At 36.5% G+C, this 27,124-nt stretch overlaps 1 protein-coding gene across 2 annotated transcripts in view; it reads left to right on the top strand.

Moving 5' to 3' along the window:
• Positions 1-27,124, top strand: part of LOC145287850 (coiled-coil domain-containing protein 39-like) — a 2,493,216-nt gene that overhangs the window by 1,026,541 nt on the left and 1,439,551 nt on the right. For both annotated transcript variants that reach the window (XM_080135726.1, XM_080135725.1), the window contains exon 13: positions 13,806-13,922. In XM_080135726.1, the coding sequence (XP_079991852.1) occupies positions 13,806-13,922 (117 nt within the window). The remainder of the gene's footprint in view (positions 1-13,805; positions 13,923-27,124) is intronic.

Here is a 27,124-nt window from a genome sequence, read left to right on the forward strand (position 1 = left end):
GGGGCTTTTGCAGTATATCAACAGCTTAGTCTTGAGGAAAAACAGGATTATGAAAGGATCAAGGCGGCATTATACAAGGCATTCGCTATCGACCCCCACCACTGCTTGGGAGCAATTTGAGGCAAGAACCTTGCATCCCGGTTAAACTGTCAACGTTTATTTGGCTGAGCTGACGAAATTGACGTGTTGTTTGGTGGGCTGCCTGAGTGGGCTTTGGTATGCAAATTTTTGGCAGGGCTCCCAACCAGAGCAAAGCAACTCCTGTGGGCTAGCCCAAGCATAGCTTTATTGTCCCTTAACGACCTGGTAGACCAGGTCAGGACCGTGATGAAGAATACTTATGAGATGGGAGAACTGGTAGTCGCTGCTACACAGTGCGCATTAAATGAGGATATACTGTCCCAGGGGCCCGTCCTGCGCGGTGAAGTCATGTGTTATAGGTGCAATGACCAGGGCCACATTGTGAGGAACTGCCGGTGGCGACTGACAGCTATTCGCTGCTACCGATGTAATAAGACTGGTCATATGGCCTGGGATTGTTCGGGAAATGGGGTTGGGGACAAGGTGCCAGTATCGACCTTTTCCCCAAACAGAAATTAGACGAGGCGCTTCCGACCATTCAGGTCTATGTCAATGAGACATTGTGCTCAGCACTCTTTGACTCTGGGTGCTCTTGCACCGTAGTGAGTGCGGGCCTCTGCCGTACTTGGAAGAAGAAGACTACTTGATTAACCACGCTCAGTGGAGCAATGTGGACATGTTGCAGGGTGGGCACTGTGCACATTCGCACTAAAACTGGAAATTCAGCTAACGTCGAAGCGCTGGTAGTACTCGAGAAACCGCTCAGCTTTGACCTGCTCCTAGGCTATGACGCTATCAGAGCCCTAGGTGGTGCTCCCATAACACAGACAGGGGCAATACAGTTTCAGGAGAAGGTTCGAGTGTGTGCTGCTTTGAAGATTGATCAGCCAGACTTTATTGTCGAGTTTGACCAGCAGCAGAAGGCTTGGACAGTTGCGTGGAAGTGGTCGGAAAAGCAGAAACCAGCCAAACTGCGAAATGAGGTAAGAGAGTACCATGTGCCCGACCAAATGAGGCCTCCATATGAAGAGAAACTTCGTGATTGGATCAAGGATGGTTGAGTGATTCCCTACCCCTATGAGAAACTTGGACCTCCCAAAGGCCTGATTCTGCTGATGGCAGTCACTCAGCACAACAAAGCAAAGATGAGGCCAGTGATGGACTATCGTGAACTGAACGCGCATGTTGATGCATTCACGGAAGATGCTGACGTTTGTGCCAGCAAGTTACGAGAATGGCGCCAGCAGGGTTCCAATGTGTCCCTGCTGGATCTAAGAAAAGCATACCTGCAGGTCCGAATCAGTGAAACAATGTGGCTATTTCAGACGGTAATGTTTGCTGGCAGGAGGTACTGCCTTACCAAACTAGGCTTTGGGCTGAACATGGCACCCCAAATAATGAAGACTGTTATTAACACTGTGTTGTCACATGAAGAGACAATAAAAGATGGGACATCGGTGTACCTTGATGACATATATGTGAACGAAGACATTGTGTCATCGTCACGTGTGAGGGCCAAACTGGCTGAGTTTGATTTGACATGCAAGGGTCCAGAACGTTTGGTGAATGGCATTCGTGTCTTGGACCTGAATGTTCAACAGAAGCGAGGGACTTTGAAATGGAGGCACGGAACTGCAGTTCCTGTATTGCCCGATGTCTTCACGAGGCGAACAGTATTCTCCTTGTGTAGAAAACTTGTGGGGCACCTACCAGTGTGTGGATGGACTTGCGTGGCAACAGGCATCATAAAAAAGAGGGCAAGTGCAGTCACCAAAGGTTGGGATGATGAAACAGCCGACGGTCTGTTGGTTTGCATGGTGAAGGAGACCATCACAAGGGTAACGTAGGATGACCTCGCCAAAGGAGACTGGTGCCTGCAGAGAGAGAAACTGAATGTGTTGGTGGATGCGAGCTCTTTGGCAATTGGTGTGCTGTTGGAGAAGAATGGTTCTGCGATTGAGGATGCTTGCTGGTTGCGACTGGCGAGTGACGCTGCTCATATCAACCTGGCAGAGCTCGATGCTGTGATAAAAGGTATCAACCTGGCAATCCAGTGGAAAGTCAGGAAATTATGCATACACACAAATTCACTATGCGTGTACCACTGGATATCAGACACACTGAAAATGCGATCCATTGCTATCAAGTGTGCATTAAGGACATTGATGCCCGTCTGCCTGATAGGAAACCCAAGGACTGTATGAGTTAGGGGACACTGTTTGGGTGAAGCCTCCCAATAATCGATGCACCAGCAGCTTTCAAAGAGGGCGAATCACTGGCATTATCAGTGAGCAAGTTGTGCTAGTCAATGGTACTCCACGCCATGTGAAGGATATCCGGCCTGCCTTGAATATGAACCAGTTGGCGAGTAGCAGTGATGGTGAATCGTCCAACGATGACCTGTGGATCTGTCCTATTTCCCACGATGTGAACCCCAACACTGATGCCGATAGTTCCAGCACCACTTCTGAGAGCTCCGATGAAGATGAAGAAGTTCAGCTTGATGGTATGACTGTACGCCCTAACACTGATGCTAATGGTTCTGACACATTTTCTGAAAGCTCCAATGAAGATGAAGTAGTCCAGCCAATCCCCCTTCGTAGGAGTGCCCGCAACAAACGACCGCATCCACCATGCCAAATGTGTGGTCTGGAGACCAGAGGGGAGTGTAGAGTTGAATGTAATAGTCAAAGAGGAAAGCGCCCTCGTGTGTGTGTGTGTCGTGTGGTCATATAACTTACCTTCGGATGAGATCTGAGAAAAAGAGAAATTAAAGATGGCAGCCATGGATTTATAAGGTGTAGTCTCATGGAATCTCACGAGATCTCATCTTCCACTGCACATGTATGCAAATAGAATGGGGTCAGTTTTCTGCTAAAATGTCTGTTGGCAGAGGAAGTGGGGAGAGATGTGCTGGAAGTTGAGAGAGAAAGTTTTCAGTGACGAATTATAGCTGGACTTATGTGTATTGTGCTTGGTTTATTTTGTTTTGTTGTTTACCAGCCTATTTAACGTCAAATATTCAGATAGGTAGAAGAGTCTCTTACCTTTGATAACATTTCTTATATATTTAATGTGATAAAAACACTGAAAACTTATTCAGATGGGTAGAAGAGTAACTTATGTGGTCTTGCATAACATTTATTTGTTATACATTTAAAAAAAAATTTTTTACCACTTCTTCGTATGTAATAAAGAGTCAGAAAAGAGAAGACATCAAAAAAGAAAAAAAATTGCAAACTCCTTTACTGTAAATAATGTTTATAAGTATAGGATAATCTCAGGTATGAGGAATTTTACAGCATGGTACAGAGAGTTTGCCTTCTTTGCAGCAACCTTGGCCCGGTGTATTTGTTCCAATTAATGTTCTCTGTTAGTGTTAAGTCGAGGAGTTTGAACAACGAGCTTTATATATTGTATCATTAACCATGGTTATCAGTGGTTAAGAAGGCTTATTGTAATTATTAAAGGGAAAAAAAGAGCTTAGTCTTGGCAGCATTGAAACTTACCATCCAATTATGTCCACATTTGACTACAGACGGGAGGTCTTTCTCTAACTTTCAAATTATTTATTTATTTGCTTTTGACTCATGAATTTGTATAACACGAATGAACTCATTGTTTCTGTTGTATAACCTAAGAATCTTTATAGTCTGTGACTTTTGAAGATTTAATTATTGGTTCCCCGATTTATCAGAGAGGGACCTATGTTTTCAGTGGCGTCCGTGTTTCCATGCATCTGTTAGTCCGGACGATTGCCAGATAACCGCCCATTAGTTTTTCCTGAAATTGTATTTCATTAAATAGATGTGCACAGTAAAAAAAATTTTTTGGGCGAAAATTCCCGTTGCATCCGCAGGGGTTCAAAAGTGGCCAAAAATGACACGTTTTGCCCCATAACTTTTGATTCATCTGTTAGATTTTCCTGAAACTTGGCCAAAATGCTTAGGCCATTGTTCTTAATACAAATTCAGTATGACTGATCTTGGCAAATTCTGATTTACGTCCCCGGGAACTTTCAGTGCAAAAAAAACTCCCCTTTTTGTGGCTCTTTTCATATTTTTCAACTTAAACTTGATATGTCTAACTATATAGGGGGTTTTCACAGTGGTCAACTCAAATATACATGTGTTAAGGCTTAAAACTGCACCGTTATCCATTTGCACTCGGATTCGACATCCGCAGGGGCGCAAAAGAAGTCAAAAATGCCATAAAATGGTTAAAATGACTTTTTTTTCCCATAGCGTTAATTAAATTTTCCTGGAACTTAGCCAAAATGTGGAGGCCATTATTCTTAATATAAATTCAGTATAGGTGACCCTGGCAAAATTCTGGTTCGCATCCCTCTGGGACTTTTAGAGCTAAAAAAAAACATGCCTTTTTAGAGCTCTTTTTTCATATTACTCAAAAACTTGAAATGTCTGTCTATATATAGTGGTTTTTCCATGGTACTGCATTCAAATATACATGTCTTAAGGTATGAAACTGCACCGTTCGTCCATTTTCACTGGGATTCGGAGCTCAAAATAGGTCACAAATGCTCCCAAATTGCAAAATATGTCACTTTTAATCCCATAACTTTTGCTCTATCCATTAGATTTTTCTGAAACTTGGCGAAAATGTGAATGCAAGGTTGGACTTTCACACTTCTCACATTCATCATTTCTTCACTATTTTTTGTGGTGTCATCTCATATGCAGTACCAGAGGGGGACCACACATGCGTGGCTTGTTTTAATACAAAAGTTATCTGCTCTTTGAAAATAAAATTTAATTCATTGAAATAAGTCAATAATGCTCATAGTTATATTAGGGGTCTCCTTATAGTATTTACTAATTGATTATCACTTATTACTTCTATTAACTAATCTGTTATAAAAAATGTTTGTGATAATTCTCATTTTGTAAAATGTCAGCTCCCGTCCCCAAATCATAAATCATAGTTATCAGCTTTCATGAAAACATGAGCATGAGTCTTATGGATTGTTTCAGTATATTCGTATAGATACTAAAGAGATTGCATGTCATAAAACATCTCAAGTGGTTGGACTATTGAATAAAATTGGTTATTCGGATTAAGAATAACTTTTCACATAAATATAATAGCTATAATTTTTCCTCTTGTGAACAGAAGATGAAAATAGATAAGTTTGGTTTTTGGTATTCTGTTATTCTGGTTTTATTATATAAAATTTGACCTGATTTATAATTTTTTTGTATGCCAAATATTGATTAAACTGACTGGTAACCCATTAGTATTCAATGCCATTTGTAAAGTAGGAATTCTTTGCACAGATTATTTGATGTGTTTGAGAAAGATATTTGCTTCTGTTTTTGCTGCCAAAATCATATCAGATGGAAGAATCGTCCAAAGATTGATTAGTTTTAAAGGAATCTAGCATTTATTTTTCTGCGTTTGCTATTTTAAAATATCCTATTATTTCGAACTTGATTTTTGTTGATAATTTTTTTATTAGAAAGAATTAGTCACCCATGATGTGTAAAACAGGATGCATAATTAATGGCTTTAGTGTTGAACTTGACTTCCAAAAACCAATTCTGCAGACTGCAATCAAAAATAACATGTAATTTTGTTTTATATTAAAACCAAAAGTTATTTGTATTGAAAAAAAGAATTATCCATATAATTTCTGAATTATTTTTATATGTCTAAAAGTTATAAACATAAAATACTTTTTGTATATAATCTTATGTATAACAATAGAATTTTACATTTTCGTCTATCCATCAGAACATTATTGAAAATTTACTGAGTCAAAGTTTGACCCACCACCTTTTTCTAGTTGTTATAATTTAATTAAAATTATGGGTTCTTCATGATAAAAATATTAATAATAAATAAAGGCTCACATTCAGTGCATCAGATATCTGGACAAAATGTGCATAGATTAGCAAGCATTGAGCATCATGAAGATTGCTCTTCTGTCATCCTCATTGTTTTGAGGGCTTTCTAAATCAAAACCATTAGCCGGCGTTGTGTAAATAAGGGGGTGTTTCTTGTTTAAATTATTAAACTAATGTTCAAGTTATATGGACATTTTGTTATTTTAAATTATTTTGAAAATATTTATTTGAAGTTTTCTGTGGATAGTTGCTATTAAATATTTTCCGATATTTTCATTTGTGCATTTATTCTTTTTGCGAACTGTTATCTTCATCTTCATAGTTATTGTCGTTTCACCACGTTTTGGCCAACTTATCCTCTGGCCTTCTTCATGTGAGTAACCATGAATGGTGAGTCTTCTAACTTATCTTCAGTAATTACTGCTTTCCATAGTTGTTATCTCACCATGTTTTTACCAACTAATCCTCTGGCCTGCTTGTGTAGGATTGAAACACTATCTTCAGATAATGTTACCTGGAACTGTAGAAACTCAATGCTCCTACTGTGCCACGGGCCCTAAAGGGTGATCAAGGTTAAATTTTATGATCTTATAAATACGATTTTGTGTTCTTATCTGGTCTTCTATGTTGAGTACGTTCCAGATGGTATTTTTTTCTTTTTCCATTCCCCTCCACAAAAAAAAAATCTAATCTTGATCACACTTGGGCCCATGGTGCAGTGGATAGAGGCATTGAGCCTCTACGGTTCTTGGTGATCATTGTCTGAAAATAACGGTTTCAATCCTACCTAAGCAGGCCAGAAGATTAGTTGGCCAAAACGTGGTGAGACAACAACTATGGAAGGCAGTAATTACTGGAGATACAGTTACGAGATTCAGTATACCTATCCCGTCATGCTTAAGCACCTGAAGAAGGCCAGAAATGAGTTGGCTGGAACGCGGTAAAACAACAATTACAAAGACAAGGATAACAGTCTGCAAAAAGAATGAATGCACAAATTATGAAGCCTCATTTCAAAGGATTAAAAAAAAAAAAGAAAATGTTTTCATTGTCTCCATCTCCATGTATAAAATATTTTGATTGCAGAAATTCCCCTCTGGATCAAAGTACCGTAGGTTTGCAACAAGAGATGCTACATACAAATTCAGTACATTTACCCTGATAGTCAGTATCTTATGTAGCTTATACCCGCCATTTTTGCCACATTCACTCGTGATAATAAACTGCTACATTGCATCTGAATAGCAACACCATCACAATCGCCACATCTATAGAGGAAGAAGTTCTTATTTTTCTCTCTCAATATTTAGTCCTTCTACCACTACCAGTTGAAACTGGGTCAAATTCTTTATTTTCCTACTGTGCTTGCACCGCCATTAACTTATTTTTACATACACATAACATACACTTTCCATTTTTTCAATTCTCAAATAATAAAGTCTCCCTCGACTTATTCTGTTTATTCTGATTGGCTAAGCTCTGACCATTCTTATATTTGAGATTAAAGGTATCCACATCCTAAACAAACACTAACCTACCATTCAAATATGGCGTCGCAATAATACCTATTTTTCCACTATGACTACATCGCTGTGCTCTTTTTCTTAGATTATGCCGACAAAACACATGGGGCATACACCAAATAAAATATATTGGTTCTTTTTGTTTTTACATGAATTTTCACTATTTACAATTACTGGTAGACGGTGAAATTTCAGTAGATGACAAACACACGGACACAGAAACACGTCGGCTGCAGAGAAGTAGATTTGTTTATTGCACATATGTGTATATATATATATATATATAGAAACTTAATTTTCTCTGCAAAATCTAATCGAGAATTTAGTCATCAGCATAGTCAGAAACCTGTAAAAATATATAGAGCGAGACAGTTAGGGAGAAATATAATATATATATATATATATATAATAGTAATATGGGGTTCAGGGATGAGAACAGGAGTTTCTTCGGTTACTAAATTTCTCATATGATACCAAGACAGACAATGCTAGTAAACATATAAATTTATTTGATGCTAATGTCGCAATACCTAAGTATTTCAATTTGTATTCGGTAGGAATTATATATATCTTTGAATAAATCAATATTTACATCATACCATGTGAGGATTGAGGTAATTAAATCTTGTCGGGTGTATAATTATTTAATACAAGTTTACTTTTAAAGTTGAGGCAATAATTAACATACATTAATAATTACTATTTACAGTGTCATAAGATGTAAGTAATAGTGGCAAATCTTTAAGATGTAAGTATTAATAAGAATTTTTTGTTTCTGAATCTTTTATCTTTTCAAGTTTTATTTTGTTAATCTTTGATAGCTTTACTGCAATTCATGTATTATACAAAATTATTTTTGAACTGAAATCTCTACTAATATAAGAGGCATGTTTTTGTCTTCTCATTAATTACTATTAGAATATTAGACGGCCAGGCAACCCCGTTAGTGTAATATATAAAAGGCAAAATGGGCACGAGCGTTTGTGTATGGTTGCGAAAGGCTTTTTGCATTGAAGTTCTTGTGTCAGTTAGATTCCGCAAGAAGTTTTCACATACTTCCCAGATCGTAATATCTCAGATTCACAAACGGGCACTGTCTCTATCTTTTTTTGATCGAGTTAAACAAAATTCCCATTGAATTGGATGTTTGTTTTGCTTTTTTGTATAAAGCAAAACTGTTTGAAAAAGCAACAAAGCATTTCAATCATCATACGTTTGATTGCCTATGCTTAAATTCAACACATACAACTTCTGCTTGCACGATGGCGACATCGGCTAACACACATGTTTTTTTCACCTTCTTTCCCTCCTTCATGTTACGGGTTCAAGCCTGCCTGCCTGCCACGACTTTTTTTTTTTTAATCTCACCTTCTTTTTCTCCTTCATGTTACGAGTTCCAGCCTACTACCACTTTTTTACTTTTTTAACATCTTTCTTCACTCTGCCGCTCCCCCCTCCCCTCACTGGGCTGCTTTTTATTCTCCCCCTTACTACACCACCGCAACACACCCAGGCAACGCTGGGTACCCCCGCTAGTTTTCCTCTAAAGTTCATTCTTATCACTTCCTCTCATGTTTTTCTTGGTCTTTCTTTGTGAACTAAACCTGCTATCTCAACTGTTTTACATATACTAATCCCAAACTCTCATCTATTCTTTCAATGTGGCAATATCATCAAAGCCTTCTCTTCTGCACACATCTCCCTATGATGCTGAGATTTAATCGTCGTCTGAAGTCACCAGTGGTAGAAAATAATCCTGATACAGATCTTTCGCTGAGTGGTTTTATATAAAAAAAATGTTTTTAAAGAATAATCTGTCAACGAATTATAAAACATTTTACTTTAATAGAAAATCTTGTCCTTCAATAGAAAGACCTTTTGCAGTTATGAATGAAAGAAGAATTAAACATATTTTTAAAATACATGTTACTTTTTGTTATATAAAAAGTACATTATTTAAAATATGTAATTTTATAGTTAATAATTTTGTTATAAAGAACAATAGAACATAGAAAAATATTTCCTTTAAAGTTAACTTTGTGATAAATTTCTTGATTACAAATATTTAATAATTTTTCATTGGCAAGATTTGTTTTCATAATAAAGAAAAAATATCGTAAATTTAAATAAAAATCGAATTCATGTTCAAGAATTTTTAGATGAGGATATTATTTGAACTATTACTCTCATCTTAAATGTTATTTTCAAGCACATCTCGTATTCAAAGATCTTTGTCAAACATGGAAACAACTGGCACAAGTGATAAAGGCATAGAGTAAGAATTAGTACACTAGGATAGTTTTCTGGGTGTTGAGGGTTCAATTCTCATAACAGCCAGTACTAAGTCTAAAATAATGTAGACAATGTATGACGAGCCAAACACTATCACGTCTAATGCACAAATGACACTGTGCCTGCGTGATGGTACAGGAAATCCGGTTTGTACTCATTTGCATTAGTTTGGACACGATAAAATCACTGGTAGAAGAGTATGGACTTTGAATAGACGTTGCTCTGGTCCTGTCGAGTCAGAACTTGGCAGACCCCATGACACATGTTCCACAAAGGTGACCTGTGCTACGAAGAGTAACACAATGACTAGTAGTCAAATCATGGAACTGCATAAGAGTTGTGGACATCCAAGCATCTGATGCACAGCATATTTCATTTGGCAGGTTTGCCCAACAATTACCAAAACTGATGTGAGGTCAACTATCAGAGAATGTGAGGAATGTTGAATGATTGATCTGTCCCCAGTTAATTAGGCACCAGAGAAATTGGTGGTACAAGCTAATTGGCAAAGGCTGGGGATTGATATAACACAATTTAAGCAGACATTTCCTGACACTCATCGATTTCGGTTCAGCGTATTTTACCATTTGGTGGATGTTGTCGCAGCAGAACATCAGACACATCATTCAGCATCTTGAGTCGATATTTTTTGAGCGTGGCCCACCGCAGGAACTGATTACTTACAATGACGCTGCATTTACCAGTAAGGAATTCAAGGAGTTTTTCGCTGGTTGGGGAGCATGCCTCCAGTTTCAGTGTACATATGTGCCAGCAGGCAATAGCATTGCAGAATGATGTCACCGCAGTATTAAATGGTTTGCAGCCAGAAAGAGATGCACTGTACAGGAAGCAGTTTATTGGTATAATGTCATGCCCAAGGATGATACATCATCGTTGACTGCACCTGCCAATGGGATCTGTAGATATGAAATTAGAATGAAGAACATCAGCTCAGTGTCCACGTTACCAGCCTTTGCACAAACTCAATACCAACTGGGTGACCCTGTATGGGTAAAACCACCAGGTTATCGATGCACATCCAAGTTCCAAGAAGGAACAGTAGCAGAAGTGATCAACCCACAAGCCATTGGTGTTGATGGTGTTCTGGGCCATGTAAAGGATATACAACCCCAGACATATACCATCCCCTCTGGTAATGCAGATGATGAGATTTCAGATGACACTTCATGTATTACACTGCCTGGCCGACAACCAACCCAAAATGGAGAACCCTCGGAACACCGACCATTCAATCTGGCAGAGCAGATGAAACTTCAGATGATATTGAGTGTATGACACTGCCTGGCTCACAGACAACACACAATAGAGAGACCCCAGAACCACTCTTGCAGTGAAGTACATGCTGAAGATTACCAGCGCGACATTGCACATGCTGTGATCAGGCATCAGGAAAGAGTCTAGACAATGTATGACGAGCCAAACACTATCACGTCTAATGCACAAATGACACTGTGCCTGCGTGATGGTACAGGAAATTCGGTTTTTACTCATTTGCATTAGTTTGCATCCCCGCAGATATAAAATACGTCAGATTTCCTTTGTGGCACCAGTATTTTTTTTCCTTTGATTCGGTCAATGAAAGAGATTTCGTGTTGTTCGTTTCAGAAAGAGGGTGGAGAAGGGAAATTAAATAGAACGAACTGAAAATAGAACATTTTGCTTCAATTAAAAATTATTTACTTTACACTTTTACTCAGTAATATCATCCTGTTGGTGCAGCTATGAATTCTCCAACTGCAACCCCATACAGAGAGGTAAAAATCAACACTCCCATAATGACAATCCCTGATGTTTTATGATTAAGTTCTGCTGGCTTAGCTATTCTTCTACTTCAACCCTTACCTTCGGTTAGACTGGAGAACATAGAGGCCTGGCTGGATCAATCAGCTAGTCATATCATGCTCTAGAATATAGATGCATACTTAACTATAATTCAATCTAATTTAAAAAAAAAAATCAAAATTTTATTTCATTTTTTTTATTTTTCTCAAATGGAGACTAGAAGACAGTAACTGAAAGTAAATCGTGTTGAGAACAAAAAAGATTACCAATGCCAAAGAGTAATGTAATTTGAAGGAAGTGTATTCTAAAATCAAATATTCTGCAAATATAAAAAGAATTATCCTCCTTATAAAATTGTGTTTGACAACAAATAACTCCTAGAAGATTGACATGTCGTAAATCAAACCAAACGAATTTACTCAGTCATAGTTGTTGGAACAAGAACAATTTAACCCTGTGGATTAAGTAAAGAGGTCAATTCCAAATTGTGTATGGATTTTAGAGTTCTGCAAGAAATACGGTATGATCACATTGACAAACCGGCTCCAGTTAGATCATGGAAGTTGAGCAACATTGAGCCTGGTCGGTACTAAAACGGCTGACTATTTGGGAATTCCAGGTGCTGTATGTACTCTTCGCTTATCTCAACATTGTTTCCAGTCTTGGGCCTCTCTTGCCACTGGACCCAAGAAGTGCCTATTCAAGTGAGGTATGGTTGGGAATTACACAACCCCTGCTTGCTTCACAATTACACATACAGCTACCCTTAACACGGGTATCCATTGTCTCTTGAGACTGAATGGAGGCATCAATCAACAAGATGTACCTTAAAATGTTTGGAGGTTACATTTGCTAAAATGTTGTAAGAATAAGATGAAAATAGCAATTTGAAAGTCTAAATAATGTGAATTAGAATTATGTCATTTTTCTCAAATCCTAGTACATATTAAATTCTTTTTAATACCAAAATATACTTCAAGTAAAATAAATTGTTTTGGACTATTAAAATAATTTTCAACGTTATTAATAATGTTTACTCATGCAGTTATTTATTATTATCACCCGTGTGTGACATAAATCATAAATATATATATCAAATCAAAGCTATATTTTTTGTTAAGGTAATGCTTTGAGCTCTATTCATAAGAAAATCAAACAGCTTAATTAGGAAAACGTTAGACTAAAGAACTCAAGATTTTAGTTTCGATTTTTGGTCATGACATCCATTTTATCTGTTGGGAATTTACCATCTACTCTTAATGTAATATTTTGCATTTCTAAACGTAGTTGAGATATCTGATATTTCGAAATGAGACAAATTCTTTAATTAATTTATCACGTTTAAAAACAATGTGAATGATTTAAAAATTATGACAGGCAAACAAAATCTCTAGTTATATATGATTTATTATCTAAATTGAAAATGTTGTGTGTTACTGTGGAGTAATTTAATTATCCCTTTTCTGAGTAAAATGAGACGAACAAAAAGGTAACAGGTCTCCTTAAGGAACAATTTGCTAAATATTTTCATGAGATGATATTTATTCTCCTTATCTATCAATATACTGTTAAAAAGTTAGTGTTTTAGTTTGTATGCAAATAAAAACATTTGATTGGTTGAAAAAAAAAAGAGAAATAGTTAGAGTATACATTACTATAATAGTAGTTCTTATAATATTTTACAATGTTTACAGCCTAGTTTGAATCTTGAGTAAGACTAAAAGGATAGAAAAAATCTGGATATGTATTTTATAAATTTAAACTAATTAACACAAACATTCCATAAATATATTTTTAAACTAATCGACTTCTTTTAATCTCCAAAATACTGGACACTTTTAAAGATTAGTTTGAAGTGAATGATTTTTTGCTTAAGAACAGGATTTGTAATGTTTTAAGCAATAAATCGATACATAAATACGTTCATTATTGTTTCTCATGTAAATACGAAGCAGCATATTTTTTCTGTGAAATTTTACAATTATTTATTCATAATAACTGAAAAGTGGTAGAAGTTAGTTAAAGACAGAACTTGTACTGTAATAACAGGACTCAAAGAAATGGATATAAACTAATTTGTATATTTTTAACTTGTCTTTGATTAGTAATTGTCTTGCATCATTCATTATTAAATAATTTTTTGAATTTCTTTCTACAGCTCAAATGGTTTTTAATCTTCTACATTCAATATTATGATAATTAGTTATAAATATGATAGATTTTTTTTTTTTTGTTATTTCAGAAATTAATGGTAAAAGAAAATCTGGAGCGACTGATAGCCAAACGTCTTAGAGATGTTCTGTATGACAAAGCATATCAAGTGTTAAGCCAGGAAGAAAGAAAACTCCAAGTTGAGACAGTAAGTATTTGGTTAAGTCCTAATTAAATTTACATCTAGCAAAATTGAAAGAGACTTTTAAAATAAATTTTTGGAGGATCTATAAAACACCTCCCTCATTCTAGAATATGTTTACTGATGTTTTCAATAAGTTAGAATATTAAAAATCAAATTTTGAGGTTATGGAAAAGGGTATGAAAGCAAAAACTTTTTTAATATTCAGCAAGTAGATTCAGTTTCTTAATAAAAGTTGGATGTAAAATAGTCTCTCCTACTTGATTGTTTTTACGTATAGCAATACTAACATTAAAAAAAAATTAGTAATGGTTGTTACGATTCATAGGAAGTGTCAACTAAAAAAGGCTCATTTATGTTAAATCGACATAACAAAATTACTCTTTCCAATTCCACGGCTAAAAATTCAGCAAATATTTTTCTTTTATAATCAGAAAATCTGGTGCCCAATTTTATAGATGTAAATGTGTTTGTGTATGTGTTTCCTATAAAAAGAAAGGTTAGAAAATTTACATAAAAACTAAGTGTAATCATATGTAAAATTTTCTGGGAAAAACAATGGAAGAAGTTCAGAACTGATAAGTGAGTGCCTAAGGGATGTATGGGACAGAAATCTGCTATAAATTGGGTAAAATTTAAATATGGATAAAATTTTCCATATCAGACAATAGAAGTGGTTCTGAATATCTAAGTGCCCCTACTCAATATAACTATGTGACAGAGTCCTGTAAGATATTAATGAAATATAAATCGTATTTTTCAATTTTTCTAGAGAAGACTATAAAAGTGGTCCTGAATGTCTACAGGCCCTACTAAGGGAGCTATGGGGGCACCTCCTCTCTTAAAAGTTCAAATACATTAATTCTTGGGGAAATGTTCCCGTGTGGAAATTTTATAGCAAGCCCCACTCTCCCCAATGGTTTACTTCGACTTGCGCAACTGCCATTGCTCAAAGGCAGCATGCATACCGCAGATTTAACCGACATAAGTCCAGTTCAAACAAACAGAAGTACATAGAAGCGAGAAATAACGTTAAGAAAGAAATAGCGACAGCTAAGAGAGAATTTACGGAAACCACTAAAAAACGCATCGAAGCACAAAAATTAGGAAATCGTGACTTCTGGAAAATCTACAACAGTGTAGTAAACAATGGGCAATCAACAATTCCCCCACTAACCAACAATCATGAGGGTGTTTGCTCAGCAACCGACAAAGCTAATATGCTTGCCAGCCGGTTTGCCTCGAACTCCACACTGGACCCTACCAACCATCCCCTGCCTGACTTTCCTTTGCGGACAGACGCCACGCTAGACGATCTAAAAATCACCCCTGCTCAGGTACATGCTATCATAATAAATCTTGACACTTCCAAAGCATGCGGACCTGATCTCATCCCAGCTGTGCTCAGCCGAAGTAGCTCCAGTTCTCTCCAAACTCTTCAACAAATGCCTTAATGAATCATGCTTTCCGGGCTGTTGGAAAACCGCTTCTGTGGTACCAATATTCAAGAATTCTGGCGAAAGAACTGACCCATCAAATTATCGCCCCATTAGCCTCCTCCCACTTTTCGCCAAAATATTTGAGACCATAATTAACCATGCTCTAGTCCGGCACCTTACAGACGCTAAACTTCTGACTGACCAATAATATGGATTTAGACAAGCCCGTTCCACAGCTGACATTCTCACTGTAATCTCTGAACGTATATACCATTCACTAGATAAAGCGGGGGAGGGCAGAGCGGTAGCTTTAGATATATCTAAGGCTTTTGTCAGGGTATGGCACAAGGGTCTCCTCAGGAAAATTAAATCATACGGTATCACTGGTAGAATACTTAGCATAATTGAATCCTTCTTAGACAAGAGAAAAATCCAGGTTGTCCTCGACGGTCGAACATCTAAACAGTGTGATATAAATGCAGGAGTGCCTCAGGGGTCTATTCTTGGACCTCTATTGTTCCTAATATTCATTAATGACCTCCCCGACAAAACTGCCTCTGAGATGGGTATATATGCTGATGACACTACACTCTATAAAAGGCATGACAGTAAAACAAATGAACACATATCTAAAGAAATGGCAAAAACACTAGAGGATGACCGCCAATCTGTAGTGGAATGGGGACATAAATGGATGGTCACATTCAATGCTGCCAAAACCAAACTGGTTTCCTTCAATAACTACAAGAAACCTTCTCTGCCACCAATAGCAATGGCCAGTGACTCCCTGTCTGAGAGTACATCTTTCAAACTGCTTGGCCTAACGTTCACAGGAAACATGAGTTGGAACAATTATATTGAAAACATTGCCAGGGCCGCTGCAAAAAAGGTAGGCTCTCTCTACTGTGCTAGAAAACTACTGACACCTGAAAGTATCCTATATCTCTATAAGGCCACCATTCGCCCATGTATGGAGTATTGTTGTCACATCTGGGCTGGTGCGTCTACTACTAGTCTCTCGCTCCTAGACAAGGTTAAAAAAAGAGTCGCCAATCTGATAGGCCCTGAACTGGCATCTAAGCTTCAGTCTCTGTCCCATCGACGAAACGTTGAATCCCTCTGCTTGTTTTACAAGTATTTTAATGGTGAGTGCTCTGACGAACTGCAGACACTTGTGCCCCCACGATGCAGACACCCTCAACAAATCCGACAGGCAGCTAAATCCCACCCCCACACAGTAGAGATCCCTAGATGCAAAAGATCCTTCTACTCCAGTAGTTTCTTCCCCAGAACCGCTAGACTCTGGAATTCCATTCCAGGATCATGCTTCCCTAACTGTACTGACATGCAGAAGTTCAAGTGCAATGTGAACCGACATCTTGCTGCCCAAATCCCTACATAGTGCCCCCGTAGTTGCTGACCCTGATAGTAGCCCCCTACACCTGAGTGGCAATGTGCCTTGTTTGGGGTGAAAATGTAATAAAAAAAAAAAAATGCTATGTGTGCCTCTAATTGAATAAAGACTATAAAGTTACATAAATTAACCAGTAAAAATAAAATATAAAAAGTGATATAGTGTTATGGGTAAGAGGTAAAAGGACATAGGTTTCATCACAGAATCTCAGACAACATTGGGTTTCCCTGACAGTCTACACTATTCTTGAGAATTGAAAATTTATTTTTGTTTGAGCAATTTTTTAATGGGTGGGAAGAATCATTGTAATATGTCAGCCATTGTTTTTGATTGAGTTTATTATGGCAACTGTTTGGTGTTTTACATGTTCATAGAAGAAGCTTTTAAAGAAACTCCTTGAAAGCAAAATGCTTGAGATTTATCGAAACTCATTGAAATGTGAACGGAATTGACTTCTAAAGCAATAAATAATTTTTATCATCTCACCTTCAAATCATTTATTATATCCATAATTAAAAGATACTTTCAGTTGAATCTCTCTGAAAGTTTTATGCTTCCCGCTCCCCTCCAATAACCCCATTGTTAAGCTGCCTGCCCACAATAAAATTGTCATCATCCAAATAACTATAAATTCCTCTACATTCAAACTCGTTTTATTCTTTGAATCAAACCTTGAATTAAAAAATTAGAAATATTAAATTATTTTACTCGCCTTTTCACAGAAATGTTTTTCTCTAGTGTTATCAATTGAAAAATCTGAACGTTTTCAATTAAAAACAATTCATTCAATAAAAATAGGCACTTTCTTTTTCCATTAACAAGATGTTTTGAAACGGTGCCCAGCAGAATTTTGTTGTTTTAAAAGAACATTGACTATAATGTTTTAAAGTGATAATAATCGTATGAACAGATTTTTTTAAAAGAACATTAATTTCTGCAATGTATTATCTTAAAAACGTGTGACTGACGGATGGACTCATTTCTAGTTAATTAAGATAAACTTGATACTTGTTATAATACCGCTGGGATTTAGTCTAATAACTATGTCGTTAACCGCGACGATTTTTACTAATTTATATTTTTTACTAACGAGTCAACGCTCATCAAGATCCAAAGAATAAGATTTAATAGATTTGTATCAAGTGAATAGTGAGATAAACACCTTGAGGATTGCAGATGATACTTAAAAAGACAAGTTGGAAAAATGATAACGTACATACAAATATGTAGTGAATTAGCATATGATTAGATGAATTAGCAAGACCCCTGGAAATTGCACATTATGAGAAATATATTTAATCAACAAATACGCTTTGATAAAGCTGATATTTTTCTGGATAGTGCATATTAGTATTTTGCACCGAAAAAACTAACATACAGCAAATATGAATTCATTAACATTTTGAAAGGAATCTTCTTTTACATTGATCAAAACGTTGTGCGAATAACATCCAGCATGAAAATTGTAGTCCAAATTATCAACCCTCATCTAAAAAGTTTGCAAACGTCATTTAACATTATTGCTATTATTTTTTTTATGTTATGCTCTCATCTTGTTGGGAATGAAAAAGAAGGTTACGCAACAAAAGAAAGGAAAGAATTCATGACCTTTAAATTTGAACATGCACTATCGAACCTTGTCTCAAGACGTCTCTAAAATGTGAATAGACAGATAAACACATCGTGGAGAAACGAAACACTAACACAATATTAAGGACATCTCTAGAGAAGATCCTAATTTACCTTAAATGTGCTTCTGGGTTGCACTTGCTCACACTACTGCGTTTATATTTGCACTCTATCGCCCCGAGAACAGTGGAATTACTATCTTTAATAGCATAACTTAGAAAATTGACCATGTCCTATCTGCATACCCCTCAGCTAACATTCACGTCTGTGGGGACTTCAATGTTCACAACATGGAATCGTTAACCCACTCAAACAAGGCTGATGACGAGGGGAGGTTTTGCCAAGATTTCTCCATTGCTTATGACCTCACTCAGATTATTCAAGAACCCACACAGATTATCCGAGTTCCCAGAACTTGCCCTGAGCTATGCTCATCTTCCATGCAGTCTCCACTGGGATCTTCCAACCACTCTGTTGTATTAGTTAAGATAAAAACAAAATGTAATAGGTCTTCGGACATATCTCTCCATCGTACAGTATATTGATACTCTATGGCTGACTGGGATAGCTTCCATACATTTATATCAGACCTACCTCTTTGTGCCATGTTTAAAAAGGATGTGTCCTCTATAGTATCAGACCTGACGAAATGGTTAACTGTAGGTATAGACAGTTTCATACCCTCGAAAAAGTTCCAGCAAAACCTTACAGCCAGCCGTGGTTCTCCCCAGAATATGCTGCTGCCATTGCGCACAGAAATCACTTTTTCAATTGTTTCCAACGTAATAGATGTACTGAGACTAAAGCAATTTTCAGGACCACCAGCAACCACTGTAAAAAAGTAATAAAGAAGGTGAGAGAGTTGTATGCTCAGTCCGTCAAATCCAAGGTAGCTGAGCAGCGGCTTGGTTCCCATCAGTTCCGGCAAATAGCAAACAGAATCCTCAACAGAAGTGTGTGCTCTATCCCAACTATCATCAATGGACCTGAGATAATCTCCTCAGCATCAGACAAAGCCAATCTCTTTGCCAAGAACTTTGCAGCTAATTCTACCCTTTATGACCAAGGCCACCAACCCCCAATATTTCCTCCTGTATCAGAAAACATGCTATGTGACATACAAATATCTGTACATGATGTAGCCAAGCTAATCAAAAACCTTGATTCCAGTAAGGCAACTGACCCTGATGACATTCCAATTATAGTGCTCAAAAGGCTTCAACCAGAACTAGCGCCCATACTTACAAAGTTATTTAAGCATTGTCTTAAGGAGGAATGCTTCCCAACACCTTGAAAACTCTCATCAGTATGCCTGTATTTAAGAATTCAGGTGATTGCTCATCACCCTCTCGGTATAGACCAAAATGTCTTCTATGCATCATAAGTAAGCTGCTGGAATCTGTGCTAAATAAAGAAGTAGTCAACCATCTCAGCAAAAATAGCCTTCTTAGTGACATGCAATATGGTTTCCACTCTGCTAGATCTACAGCAGACGTGCTTACAGTTATATCTCATAGGGTTGGCAAATCCCTCGATGGAGGCTTCATCTCCAGGGCAATTGCACTTGACATATCAAAGGCCTTTGATAAGGTATGGTATAAAGATCTACTTCACAAGATCTCCAGTCATGGTATAGCTGGAAATGTCTTAACTATTAAATCATTTCTCTCTGATAGGTTCTTAAGAGTAGTGGTTGATGGGCAGAAATCAGAAGCTCTCAGTATTAATGCTGGAGTCCCTCAGGGGTCCATCCTGGGACCAACTCTCTTCTTGATCTACATCAATGATCTTCTAAACCACATCCTTAGATCATTCATAAACATTTATGCTGACGACACTACCATCTATAGTAGCACTTCGAAGGCCGTAAACGACCAAGTTCTCTCTGACTCTCTCTCCTCTGATCTTGAGCATATGGTACACTTGGAAAAAAAGTGGCTTGTTACTTTTAATGCATCTAAAACCAAGCTTCTATCCTTACATCATCAACGCTTAGCTGCCCAGCTGCTATCAATCCAAATGAATGGTTCTCGTCTTGAGGAGGCTTCATGTGTTGACAAGTTTCTGGGCTTGACCTTTACTCCCGATCTGAAATTGAATACGTATATCAAATCCATTGCCAAAGTCACTGGAAAAATGGTGGGATCCTTCTACCGGTCCAGTAGATATATCACTTCTGATGCAATTCTCTACCTATATAAAAGCCAGGTTCAGCCAATGTGGAGTACTGTTGCCACATCTGGGCAGGAGCTGCTAGAAGCAGCTTATCCTGTCTTGACAGAGTTCCAAATAGACTTCATAGCTTAGTGGGGGATGCCTTTTTCTCTTCTCTGCAACCTCTTTCCCACAGAAGAGACGTAGCGAGCCTGTTCCTGCTTTATCGTTACTTTCATGGCAGGTGCTCATCTGAACTTCAATCTATGCCCCCCCCCTCGCCAGACTTTCATGAAAAACACTCGTCTAGCCAGAACCACTATCAACAATTTCCCACACTCTTTATCTGTGCCTATACCTAAACGTAGATTCCATGAACAGGGTTTCTTTCTTAGAACTGCACGCCTGTGGAACTCTATTCCATTTGCCTGCTTTCCAGCTGAAGTCCAACGTGAACAAGTTCTTATTGTACCATCCCCCTAAGTAATCCAAGTTATAAAATTCCCACTAATGTTTACTACGCTAAAATTACAATGACAAATTTATACCCACTAACCTTTATCCTCGAGTGGCTCCTGAGCTTTGATAAGTGGTGACCCCCATGTAAAAAAAAATCAAGATTTCTCATAAAACAGATATTGAGGCGGATAAGGTAAGAAAATCAAATACAGAGTGCTTTACAAATATTATAAAGGAACTGAGTGAAAATGTATAATACAGAATATTGGTTTGGGAGAGAGAACAGCCGTTTCGGACTTATAAATCTGTTGCAATCTGCTTTTTTGTTCTTTTTAGAGTTGATATAGTTTGTTTTCGGGGTGGTGATGGGGGGGTCTGTCTTTCAATGTGCTTGTGGCATTCGACAGGTTATATTCAGGAAAGGAGTTCTCTTGATATTGGTGTTCGTTGATATTTGATGGTCTGATATGCAAAGTCATTGCATACATCATCTATTTTTTTTTCATTTCTACTATCGTTATCAGGACTAGCAAGATTCGATTAGCTGCCGTCTTCTCAATGTGTCATGGGAACTACTTCTTAGAGTACTTTCTTTCATATTTTATTCCTTTTAAAGGCAAAACAGACACATGAATCTTGTTAAGGGTGGTCCTTTAACTGGTCATTAACGTACAGATCACTCATCATTCATACCAAATGTTTAGTGGGGAACAGTTAGAGCACAACCTTATCTTTTGGATTTCTCTCTCTCTCTCTCTCTCTCTCTCTCTCTCTCTCTCATCTCCCAGGCTGAAAAGGAATAAGAATATATCTTAACTCGGTTTTCCCTTCATTTTATTCTATTTTATCAAAAAGCATTTTAGACCACGTTTCATTTATTAAAAAAATATGACCTCTAAAATACTTGTTTACAAATGAAAAAATAAATCTGTATGCATCGAAACAAAAGGTGCCCTTTTCCTGTCCAACCAATTTGAATCCAAAATAGATATTAAAATAATGATGACATTAATGACGTAAAATTATTAAATTCAAATTGTGTAGATATTTAGAAATAATTTGTGCTTATAAAATTCTCTGGTGGATGGATTTATTGCTTAGCATATGAGCTATCCTCATTTGCGAAGGAGTAACGACGTAGCAGTACAGGTTTCTCTGTTCTTATACAAAATGCTTCGTTTTTGGAGTTCTGGATTTCTCCATTAAAAAAAATGACATTGTACCTAACCTTGCTCTCATGTGGAGACAAATAAAATAGTCTCGATACCCAAAATATCTTCACCTTTTATTAGGAGAGATAGATTTACTGTCTGTCATCTGACTAAGAAAAGAACAGATACTACACGTTGATTGTAGACTTAAAACTAGTTAATATCGATAAATTTTGATTACGACATAATTTTGTTTTAATCTTATTTGATTTTGGAGCAATTAATTTTAAAATGTGTAGAGGTTATATTATTAACAACCGTTGATACTTGATATTTTTAGGACTTTTTTTTAATTTAATTTTTATTGATATGACGATCTCATTTGTTAAAATAGGTGTAGGAGTATACATAAACGGAGGTACCTGTATATTATCATACAAAAAGATTCAGAAACAAGTGAACACTTTCAGATTTAAAAAAAGATCAGCAATATGATAAATCATAAAGTATTGAAAACAATGACTAATTCATTTTTCATTATTCTCTTTTATCACACAGGGAAATTTGCCTCTGATTAATATCTCTAATTCCATGTGTAACTCTATAATCAATTCAATAATAACTTGGAAAGAACCATGCAATGGGCAACCTTTTGAGTAGCTTAAATGGAGATTAAGATATGAGAATCAAGATAATTTCGAGGTAGCTGATTGATTAAAAGAAATTAGTGCATCTCAAAGAATAGAGAATAAGATCTTGAAAGAGATACAAAGAAAAAAAAAATATTGAGGTTATCTTCGATTTTCGAGGTTGCTCTGTGCATCGACTGATACAAGATAAAGGCATGAATTGAGAACATTTAGACAATTTGTAGAGATAATTTAAAAGTGGGTGTGTAGGTTATGAGTGACTAGGTTTAAGTGTTTTACTTTTAAGGAATGGCTTGGAGTGGCATTTATTGATTAAATCTTCTGCACGGTTTCATCTTAAAATTGTTTTGGACAGTAATGTTCTGTTTCACTTTAATTTAAGATAAAATAATTGATTGAAATAAGTTAATAGAAATATGCCAAGCTGTCTTGAAGGAATTAAAATATATCTTTTAATCTCATTACTTTACAAGAAGCAAAACAATTTACAAAGAGAAGTGTTCATATGAAGAGAATTTACATTAAAATCTAAATTATTAGTTTCGTTTTTTTAACTGCCTTTTCTTCAAAAGATGAGAATAGTTATTTTTAAGACACATCCGTAGGATTCTAAACTTAAGCGTGACCAGTGATGTGAAGATGTTCTGCTGATAGCTGGGATCAACTCTTTGATTATCTGTTCTGAAGAATCGAGTATAAATCCTAACTCAGAGAAATATGAGAAAAGAGATGAGGATTTCGTGCATTGTTTGCGAAAATCACCGTGATAATGCAGTTGTTTTGTGAGTCTAAGGATAACTTTAGTTTAATCTAAGCTCTGAGGTATCTCCTGCTTGTAAACACCTGTAGGTTAATTCTGCAGCAGAGATACTGGTTGTTCTCTTTCCTAATAGCATGTTTCGTCTCATTTTCTCCAATGTGTATAGATTCAGCAATCATGATTCCTTGTCACGTGTATGCCAAGGAGATCTGTTTTGGGGCTAGATTTTCCAACAAGTTTGAATACAAACCAAACTGTTTGATTGACCCCTTCAAACTGTCCTTGAACCGTTTTCACCGTCCTCTCATGTTTTTTTTTATCTTTAGCCAGCTCGTCATAAAGGAGTTGTTTTGAGTCTTGAATCTGACAGAAAAAGGAAAGGAGATTGTTTGAATATTATTAGATACCCAGTTGCAATTCTGGAGCTATTGCTTTGTCAAGCTCACTCCATTCCCAGTGACACAGTGTGTACGCTAGTTAGCTTAACAGAGCAAAAAAAATTATTTGATGATTGACAGAGCGACTATTGACAGAACATTATTAGAAAATACTAAAATTTTAAACCTGATAGAGTTGAATTACTAATGCAAAATAATTTTTATAAAAAAAAAGAATCGATAACAAAGGATAAATAAATAAAGTCAGAACTGTGTTATCATACGTTCTATTGACCTGATATGAAATATTATTGGTAATATTTGTGGGGAAGGATAGTAATAGTAGTAGTAGTAGTAGTAGTAGTAGTAGTAGTAGTAGTAGTATATTCAAAGCCTTTTGACACACTCAAGGACAAACCGACAAATGTGTCTATTGGAGAATGGAAGTTATAAAAGGTTGATGTGTGAATTCCAGCAAATGGTCAATGACGAATATGTTTGCAAGATCAGAAAATGACTAGTTTACTAAGATGCATTTTTGATTAGGTTTTGTTCTCCTGCCAATTATAGAAAGATAAAGAATCCATAAATCGTAGAACTAGCAGACATATGAAAGCAATTGCCCACTACCAATGAAATTGCAAGACAGCCAACTCTCATTGTGCAGTTTGATATTGCAAGTAGAGAATCTCTTCAGCTAGCTTGTATCAAAGACCATGAACTATGAACGAACTCTTTATTTCAGGACTTTTCTAATAGCGAGTAAAGAAACTGTTATCTCTTTTATATGGCAGTTTTAAATGTGTTCTTTTTGCTAAACCTTGAATGTTTAACCGTAATATAATGTTGATCTCTTAAGAATCACTTAGAATCCCAAGGTTTTTCATGATTAAGTGGAATTCTGAGCAAAATATTTTATTAATAATAATAATAGGAGGAGGAGGGAGAAGATGAAGAGCAGTAGTAATCTAATATATAAACGGCTATATGTCTGCCTGTCTGTTGGCGTGTCAGTCTCCATATTTTCAAATTCTATCTCCTCTGAAACTGAAAGTCGCAGAGCAGCGCTAAGGGCCTCAAATGATTGGATTTTTTATGGGCCATTCTTTTATGCGTCTTTAGCTAGTTAAAATTGTTTTAAGGGGTCAAAAAAGGGGTCAAAATTAAAAAGAAATCGTTAAACATTTTATACATTCATTCTAGTTTATTTTTAATTTTTAATCACTTTATGTGTGTCCCATTGGTGCAGTGATAACGTCACCAGCTTTGAATGCTACAGTTTCAGTTTCGATTCTAACTGATGGCACCTAAATACCTTTTTTACTTATGAAGTCATGACTCTATAATAATATATACGAAATCTGGACAAATTAAAATATCATATTTAAGCGCATTTTCCACCCGAGTAAAGCCAGGCGCCTCCCTCCCACTAGTGGTATTATAATTGTTATTTCTCCCATCATACACCTGTTATTCAAAGATGCTTTCTCAATTTAGGTGCAATTATATTCGGAAAATTTAGGAATTATGTCATTGTTATCATTGTTTTTAGTAGTAGTAAATGTAATACTAGAATTATAATTTTCACCTTCTGATGATGCACCTTCGATATACAGGTTTATTCCTGCACAAATTAGTATAAATCTCTATGATTGCAATTATTCTCAGTAGTAGTGGCTGTAGTAGTATAATTATGGTCAGTTGTTTGTAACCCACGTGTTTGATTATTAGCATTAGCAATAATAGGATTAGAAATCTTTTTTATATAAAAGTAGGCAAATGTATGTTTATATATTTGCATTGCAGGATTCATTTCTAAACTAATGACAGGTGCTACCAAATCAGGCTATCTGAATATTGGCTTCCTGACACAAATGCACCGTACATGAAAACATTTTTTCTTTGTCCTGTAAAACTTTGCAAAACTTAACTTTGTTCTGCAAAGCAAAAACAACACTACCCTCCCATCCCACCCTCTCTTTTTCTCCTTCTTCCATTTCCCTACTGGCTTCCTGGCTTAAAATGCATCAAACATAAACATTACAACCCTTACCGCTTTGAAAATCTCAATCATGTACTGCAGGAATGAAAATAACAGAATCCACTACAAGAAACCAAACCAAGCACTACGAACTAGTGATAAAACTTTCAGAGGGTAAAAGTCCCTCAATAAGGTTACCTGTTGATCTGTTGATAATTGGTGGCGATCTGTAATGCACTAAGGACGGGGTCCTAGTGGTTGAGCAGAACATGTTTAGAACATAATTATACTGTATTGCAACACACCACTTTGGCTTTTACTAGGCTAGACAGGAGGTTGGACAGGCCCAATCCAATCTATCGGTTGGTCATGTTTAGCATTAATTCAGACAAGCCAAACAAAAAAAAAAAAAACACCTACGCTTGCCACAGACAAAAAAACAAACTGATTTAATAAGCGGTGGCTGAAGGGTCAATCAAACTTTGACCAAGGCAACCAATAAGAGGAATAAAATATAGGGAAAATCCATATTTGGATGGGTGTAACTACATATGAATGCTTGGAATTCTCCCCACGTTTGAGTATACCAGCCATGTAGCCCTGGAGAACAGAAGCGAATGGGATTTATCCCCTCATTTTTCTTCCCTATAAGGGATTCCGAGGTGGGGGGGGGCATGGCCGATGAACCTTTTAGTTTTGTTACAAACAAAAAACACAACCAAGAGACTGCATATAGAATCTGAGACAAACTCGGACAATGATAATGAAGATAAAGCCTTTCCACACTTTATCGTGCTGGAGGCTACTTCCTATGTGCTATTGACTAGAATGTCATCCTTTCTTATCCCCCCAAAAAACATATCAAGCAAAATAACACCCCAAAATGTTAAAAAATTAAATGGAAAATATTGGTAGAAGTACAAACTATAAAAACAGCCTAAAACTTTATTACAACTACGAAAACTACATGAAATAAACATCAGATTCTATCCACATAAAACATTAAACTACTCCAAAGGAGTTATAAGAAACCGAGACATCTCGGTATGCATAACAGAAGAAATCAAAACAGAACTGAAAAGCCAAAGAGTCATAGATCTTAAAAGAATCATAATCAGGAAAGCTGGAGAAGTAATATACACAAACACCTACATTTAACATTTAGAGACAATCAATATAGGTTATGAAAGAAAC

Source organism: Euprymna scolopes, chromosome 11, assembly GCF_053919585.1.
Source record: "Euprymna scolopes isolate OS-2025 chromosome 11, ASM5391958v1, whole genome shotgun sequence".
Taxonomy (NCBI): domain Eukaryota; kingdom Metazoa; phylum Mollusca; class Cephalopoda; order Sepiida; family Sepiolidae; genus Euprymna; species Euprymna scolopes.